This window comes from Tupaia chinensis, unplaced genomic scaffold, assembly GCF_000334495.1.
Source record: "Tupaia chinensis unplaced genomic scaffold, TupChi_1.0 Scaffold141090_1, whole genome shotgun sequence".
Classification (NCBI taxonomy): Eukaryota; Metazoa; Chordata; class Mammalia; order Scandentia; family Tupaiidae; genus Tupaia; species Tupaia belangeri.
This window is the reverse complement of record NW_006200956.1, coordinates 724,806-733,021: the sequence shown is the minus strand read 5'-3', so window position 1 is coordinate 733,021 and position 8,216 is coordinate 724,806. Positions and strand designations below refer to the sequence as shown.

The 8,216-nt window shown below is 39.5% G+C and overlaps 1 protein-coding gene across 1 annotated transcript in view; it reads left to right on the top strand.

The window, feature by feature from the left end:
- Nucleotides 1–252: 252 nt before the first annotated feature.
- The window catches only part of GABRG1 (gamma-aminobutyric acid type A receptor subunit gamma1), a 103,779-nt gene continuing 95,815 nt past the window's right edge, over nt 253–8,216 (top strand). Inside the window, exon 1 of the mRNA XM_006162884.2 lies at nt 253–446. Within this exon, the coding sequence (XP_006162946.1) occupies nt 343–446 (104 nt within the window). The 5' untranslated portion in view covers nt 253–342. The remainder of the gene's footprint in view (nt 447–8,216) is intronic.

Below are 8,216 nucleotides of genomic sequence, written 5' to 3'. Positions count from 1 at the left end.
GACAGCCGCCCTGGGAGGGATCTGTCAAGGCCACTCCAGCGTTCCTCCGCCGCTGCAAGGGACAAGAGGTTTGTTTTTCTAAAAGAAAACGAAGCCCTTTTCCCTACTGGGCTCGACCGCTCGTAGGGAGAGCCCCGCCTCTCGGGGTCTCTGATTGGCCCGGCTCGTCGCAAGATAATTTATGCCAGGCTCCTCGCGGCCTGATTGGCCCGGCGCGCAGTCGGGGCGTCCTACCTGTTAGGTGCAGCGCCGTCCGCTCTCCTGCCCTACTCCGGGCTGCGCCGGGAGGGGAGCCCTGGCTTGCAGAACCCAGCGCGCAGCACCCGCGGGAGGAACGTCCCGATGGGCTCCTGGGAGGCTCTGCTCTTCTCCCCCTTCCTTCTGGGGAGTCGAAGTAGAGGCGTGAGGTTGATGTTTTTGTTACTGACTCTGCATTTGGGGAACTGGTGAGTAAATGCAAAGGACTTGAAACTATTCATTGATATCTCTTCCTTTTCCCCTAATTTCCTCTACATAGCATTCTAAGTTAAGTAATAGGCATTTCCCAGGCACATGTTCGGTTTTTACCATCAGCTTATTTTTCTGATTGGCTCTGTTTATTTGCAGATAGAATGGAATTAGCCTAGGTCTGAAGCCTTGAGACTGGTTCCGTTGTTTTGGACCAGAGTGTGAACTAGTAAAGGTTCCGTGTGGGGAGGGAGGAGGGGGCTTGGAATGACAGTGCTCCGAAGTGTAGTGTATGAATGCCGTCATAAACTTTCTGGATGGTTCTGCATTTCAAGGACAAACTTATTCCAGAAACTTGTCACACGGCATGGTAGGTATAATGCTTTTCTACCTAATAATAGTGCTTTTTCAGTTATTTACTTATTTGTAACTTTCTGGAAGAAACCAGTGTTTTACATCAAGAGAAATTACAAATCTGGCTAAAAAACTATCAGAGTTAAACGTGTTTATTATTTAAATCAGAAATAACCATATAGATTGTATCTGAGCCAGCTTTGAATGGTTTCTATTTTAATTGGATGTCCACTAGTTATTTTAAAAGGACACATGATAACATGAAGTCTTGTATCATGTGGTGTGTGTGTGTGTGTGTGTGTGTGTGTGTGTGTTTGAGAGAGAGAGAGAGAGAGGAAGAGAGAGATACCAACCCCAAAGCCTTCTATTCAACAGGAACAAGACTGGGCTCTTATATCTAACAATAAAACTTTGAAATCCTTCTTGTAGAAAACTGAAGTGCTCAGGTATTATGTGTAAGTAGGAGGTGGAAGAAATAAAAATCTGCTCATTAAAAGGTAGACAGTACAGAGGTTGGGACACACTGCTCACGTCACGTAACTTGTATTAAATAAATGCACGTCAGAATTACATGATCATATTAGAATCGTGCCTAAAATTCAAGAGTAAAGTACAATCATTATAAAGACAGAAATAAACCTTTATAACTACTTATTGCTCAAATGAATTATTACTGTAATTATACTATACAGAGAGAGTGAATATTCTGTCAATTACTGTATTTTCTCTCCAAACATAGAGACAGGATCAAAGTATGCTAAATAATATTAGAGTTACCAGAATATTTTTGACACTGCCTTTTTCTTTTGGCATTAATTTTAGTTGAGCCTTCTTCCTTAGAATCGTCATTGTTCTGTCCGGGCCACAGCGTACGGCTCGATGACTTCTTCCTATGTGTGTTGTGTCACAGTGGCTTATTTCTTTGACTAGAGTTTAAAATGTTGTAGACGATATTCAGGTAGAACCGGTACCTTCATAATATAATAAAATAAAAGCAGATCTCCTCAGTGGTTTTCTGAAATAACCTATTTCTTCTTTTATCTTTTTAAGTGCAAATTTCCCTTCCAACCAAATAGGCAAGCTGCTTATTAAAGAACATACTGTTTATCCAAAGAAATGTTTTGCTTTAAATTAAATTATTTTACTCTGAGGATTTTCCATTACCATCATTCTAATTGGCTCCAGAACTCTCATCAAACTTCCCAGAAGTAAGGACCGTGTGGCAGAGTGGGCGGAACACTGGGGTTAGCAGTCTGTGGAAGAGACCCCAGGGGTCAAGGGTCCTTCGCTTCCTGAGAAGTTTCTTCATTTAGGAAATCATAAGATGAATTATAATTTCTTCAGGTTTTCATATTTCATATGCCCAAGATTTGAACTGAAACATTAGATACCTCGATGATTGCTTCACTCTTTTTCCTTCATAATTTCAAAATGGAAATTCTAGATGTAAAAGACACGTGCTTTTTTATTTGTGCCATGAGTGAATGACGAAAGTGTGGCTCAATTTAAATCGATAAATAATTCATAGTAATATAGATAATAGGGGATTATTCTTGCTGAATGAGGCATGTTTAAGACCATCGATATGTCGCTGTTATAATTAGCTCTTAGGGTCTCAGTTATGAGAGCTTAGATCTTTACTTTTAAAAGTAGCTACAGTTGAGATGAACTTTTCGTCCTTTTAATATTTCATTAGGGATAATAGCTGACGACACGTAGAACTATTTACAATCATATTCTCCTCTCCCTTCTCATTTTTCTAGGAGACCTTTCTGAAACTAATCCAGAATGGTTCTGTTTATAAGAATTTAATGTCTCTTGTGTACTGTTTTCCAAAGTAAATCTTCAAAGTCATCTATTTGGGGGTTTACTAAATTGGAAGCTACTGTCTCTTATAGCTAATGAGAGGTAATGCATTCTTTCCTCCTTAGTTTCCATCAAGAACTTAAAGGAGAGACACTATATTGATTTTCACATTGCTGAACTATGAAAATCTATCCTGCCTTGCAACTCAGAGCTGTAGTCATGGTCCCTGTGTTTTATTCTCCATGAGACTCTAAGGCATCTTGACAAGTTGGTTAAAATCTCTTAAGCTGGATTTGACTTACTTGTAATGTTGCAACAAATCTAATTATAATCAGGTTTAAAGAAAAAAAAGAGTTGAAAAACTGCTTCGAGTTTTTAGCTGTACTAAAAAGTAATCTGTGATAGACTTTTCCAAGGATGTCATATTTTGAAAGAGCCCAAGGAAAATAACTTATTTTTATTTTGAAAAAGAGTTTCTATGGATTAGTAATCACGCAATATAGCATTCAGATACCCAAATGGATACTGGCTTTTTAAAATATATTATTTTCAAGTAGCATAGCAGAAGTATAATTTGTGGAGGTGGTACATATGAATGATTTTTTTTTTGAGTGTCTAGATTTTTGGCTTAATTTTCTAATAATATACTGATGGTAGCCATGCAGACTCAAGAACAAAATAACCAAGTATTGACATTCCATGATAATAAAATATTTTTAGAACTGAGAGACCAAGTTATTTTGAAGCCAAGATGCAAATGTCATAATTGATAAACCCTCCTGCCTAGTCTTTTAGGTTACCCGGACCAGCAGTATCCTCCTTCCACCTCATTCCATACTGTGCTCTGAAACATTCACTTGGCTAAGCAACAAAAGGAATGGTTGGACGTTCAGTCAAACATGAAATAAAACAGTATTTAATATCCATAGGAAGGTGATTTAACTTTACTTAGGAATATAATAATGAAGATAGAGACCCAGAGAAGGGGAGACAAGGTAGGGTAGAACATTGGAAAGCTCTAGAGATAAGAAAATGATTACCAAAATACGATGGATGACTGTCATGTGGGAGGAGTGGACAGAAACCAAACATACAGAGTTCTGGAATGTAGTTTACTTATGAGGATGGCAGGGCTGGGTTCTAAATGAGAAGCCTGGACTTCACCATCAGATTTAAGCTTGATTTCAACTCCACCATTTCTCACTAGGGAGATTTCCAGCAAATCTTTGAAGCTGAGAGTCCTCATGTGCAAAAAGCAGAAAAGTCACCTACAGTTCTAGATTCTTTCAAGACCAAGGAAAAAAAAAAAACTTGCAAATAGTCCAGTACTTACCAGTTTATCTGGAAAAAAGATATAATAACATGTTCTTTTCAGTGTAGACACAGAATACAGTGATCCCCATATTTATTTTCATTAAAGTGGCTTTAAGTGCAGTAGAGTGAAATTCTTCGATCCTTGTGTGTTATTAAACATCTTTTGGTTTTGGGACAGATTTCTTACTCAACGTGTATTTACTGGCTGCCTGCTCTGTGCTATTCACCATGAAATATGTTGGTTTTACAGTGATAAATCAAGTAGACACGCGCTCTACTCCTATGGCGCTTACACTGACTGCTGAGACCTGGATTTATTATATTGGTCAAAGGAAAACATCATCGAGTCAAAATACAGAAATATACATTCAGAATTTCAAAGATAAACAGAAGAGTCCATTTTTGAGGACAAAGGATGCTGCTGGAAAGATAGGGGCCAAAGAAAGAGCAGTGAGGTTTTCCATGAGCAACACCAGAAGATTATGGGAAAGTGTCTAAAAATTCTAAAGACAAATATTCAGGCTAGCAGTTTTTATGTGACCAAATCCCAAGTTATGTATGAAGAAAGAATAAAGCCTAGTTACTGCTATTTTCCATATAGGGAAACTGGGATATGGTTTTCTAGAAACTTGTTAAAGTTCTCCTACTACATATTAAATCCAAGATGGAAATCTGTGAGTCTCGAAAAAGTTCATTAAAAATATACATTATTGGAGCCAGCAGAGGGCCTAGTGGTTATGTCACTGGACTCCCACATGGCTGGCCGACTGCGATTTGAGTCCTGGACCTGGTGGCTTACAACTCATGCTGGGTGTGTGTGAATGTGTGCTCAAGATCCCAGGAGGAGAACAGGGGAGAAGGGATTATGGCATGGCCATCTCCCCTGTGGGTGATTTTTCACTTTTCTTCTCACTGTCTCTGTTTCTCTCTCAGGCAAAGCACACATACCCTGAGTCAAAAACATCTAAAAAAAAAAAATCCTGGTTATTAAAAAACTATGCATGGATTTCAAACACTTTTTTTTAAAGAGAGAGGTAGGGTGTGTACGCTCACCAGAGAGACAGAAAGTGAGAAATCACAGCCCCCTCCCCCACCCAGGGTGATGGCGATGCCACAATCCCTTCTCTTCCATTCTCATCTTGCGATGATTTTGTGCACGCATGCACATGCACACGGTGTGAGTTTTAAAGCCACCAGGTCTGGGACTTGAACTATGGTCAGCGCCATGGGAGTCCAGTGATGTAACCATTATGCCATCTGCTGGTCCCTCGAACACTTTTTATACCGAAATAAACTTGTTCTTTAATTCCATTTTCCACCCACTTTTGAAGCTCCCTTGTGCTGCATTAGTAATCTGAGACGTGGTAGAGAAGAATGCAGGCTCCGGGTAGAGAGCACAACACATGCTTGAGAAAAATGGATCGAGGCACAAGTTTATGTTGATGAAAAAGGAATCTGAAATCCATGCACAGCTTTTTCAGAATAGAATAGTTTTTTTCAGAAGTTCCCACAAACTTTTAGAAGTCAACCCAATTGACATCACTGTGAATGGAGGAAAAAGAAACGGGAGGAAGAAAGGAAGCGGGAAAGAGGAAGGAAGGGAGGACAGGGAAGGAAATTGCGGACTCATTGACAGAAGCGCCGCAGGTAGAAAACTAGTCAGTGCCCATCACATCCTTTCTGGAATGGCCCATAGAGTGCTAGATGAATTATTTTAGAGGAAACTTGGACATGCCAGAATACTTGATCTAGAAAAGGACAGAGTGAAAAGCAGGACTTTTTAGTGAGGCAACTTTTGTTGAGGAATTGGGTGGCTATCTTGAAGGGTGCTCTAGAAAGTTATGGTTGAATTTACTTTGGGCAGGTGCTGCAGAGAAAAACATAACCAAACAGTGAAAGTTACAAGAAGGTAATTTTCGCCCAATTCGAAAGTCCTGTAACAGGATAATGGACGCTTCATCACTGGACCTATTCAAGCAGAAGCTTGTCAGCGTGTTCTCGTACTCGGTGGGAGGCAGATGAAATTTGTGGGAGTTTTTCTATTTTTAAACATCTCAGACTGTATTCCTATCAGCGCTAAAATAGTTTAGCCAACTGAAGTGCATATTTCAGGACCTAGCCTTACCTATGAATTCATTCAGTAAACCTTTACTGAGCTTCACCATTCACTCAACGGGTATTTCCTCAGTGCCTGCTGTGTGTTTAGGAGGACTCTGGCAACTGGAGAAACAATGTATTTCAGAAAATATAACATTCCTCCATATTTTCAGACAAAAACTAAGTGACTAAAAATCAACAGAGACTGCAAAAAACAAAAGGAATATAGAAGAAATCTTGGCGATTGGCAAGTGGTGTGGTGGTTGAGGTGTTGGACTCCCTCATAATTGACAATGGTTCGAGTCTTAGACCTGGCAGCTTGCTTTCTCACTCTCCTTCTTGCTCCTTGTCTCTCTCTAGTGGAATTGAATAATAGTAATAAGTAAAATAAATAATCCTTAAATCAAAGTAACCTTAACATAGACCCTGCTTTCTAACCTATAGCCGGAATGAGCAGGTCAGGAAGTCTGTGTTTAGGACACTGTAGGCTTTATACAGAGTTATTAATGTTGGGATGAGCAGGCCGTAACCGGGTTCCCGGGTGGTTGTAAGTCTGCTGGAATCGAGGGCTCTATGCACCAGGTTAGTCTCTGGGCAGAGTTCCAGACCATGACTTGGAGCTATCGAATGTGTGCGCTGGTTAAGGCAGGCACCACCTTCCCCCTCGGCCGCCACAGGTGCCATGTCAGCTGAGCACTTCTACTCGTGTTGGGGCCGAGTACCTTTTGCACGAAGCACCCTTATTGATTGGCTTGGATTTAAATGGGGTTCAGTCATCTGTATCTGTACTTTGGTTATTCTGTGCAGGTGGCTTATGAGTGTATATTTGTATCTGGGATTTCCTTAGTACAATTTATTATGGAAGACCTCACATTGTCACAACTAGAAGAGAGCAGGAAAAGCATTGTGTTGTTTCAGGCTTACTCATTTGTATTCTTTCCCCTTCGAAGTGAATGTACAAGAGGATCCTATGTCAGTGAAAATATTTTGTTCTCATTTTAATATCCCAAGACTTAAGGGAAACAAAAAAGGGCATGTTTCTGCAATTGGAGGTACTAATTCCCATTTCTTTCTTCCACTTTTAAGGTCTTTTAATCTGTTTTATAATTTACTAAGCTTCAATACGATACTCCCAATTTACAAAGTTTTTAACCTCCTTGAAGAATTTATCTGATGCATGAAAGCATCACAGGCTTAGAGAATGTGAACGCCATGCAGAGCGCATTGTGTCTCAGTCTAATTTATGTCCTGGCAGGCTCTGCGGATATAAAACTGAAACAAGGAGCATGTGGTGTCTGCTTTAACGCGCTCTCTCCTCAGTGGCTAGCTTAAAACGTAGACTATGACAAAAGTTTTCTTTTTCTTCCTCTAAGAAATACGCACATGGGAATGGTAACAAAGAACTGTCAGGACAGGTCCTATAGCAGAGCAGGTAAGTGCTGTGCACACAAGGTGGGGCCCCATGTGGCCAGCTGTGGTTCGAGTTCCCTGGTGGCTTGGGAAACAGGTTGGCGCGTGTGTGAGAGGACTCAAAATCCCGATGGGAAGGAGGAATGGAGGGGAAAGGGTTGCAGCAGGGCCTTCCCCTGGGAGGGTGCTTTCTCTCTCTAGTCAGCACATGTACCCTGTGGCAATTAAAAATATAATATAAATAAGTAGATAGCAGAGATGATAATACTTTAAATTGGACTGAAGTGCAGTGTAGTTATGCTGGGGAAATTCATTTTATTAACTGTGGCGATGTACAATGATCGAATGTATCAAATAACTTAAGAAAACATACTGTACCCTACAAATATGTATAGTGATTATATGTAAATCATAAATTATAATGAAGAAAAAAATGTAAAATAAAGACCATTGTGCCTTAAGAATAGCTTATTTATAATTTAAAAAAAGAATAGTTATAATCTCTGGCTTTTTGTACCCTTCTGAAGACAGTTTACTGGATATAGGGTTCCCAGTTTTCTGAACTCTGTTTTAAGAAACAGAATTGATTTGCCAAATGAAACAAACAAAACAGAACAAAATTATAAAAGCTGACAGATTATATTATTTTATTAGTAATATTTGTTACTGTATGAAAGATTAATCAGTAAACTACAAAAATGTCCAATCTGTAACCAGATATTAAGAAAAACGATGTTTTATAATTTTCTTTCTTTTTTTTTTGAGAGTTTTTTTTTTTTTTTTTTTTT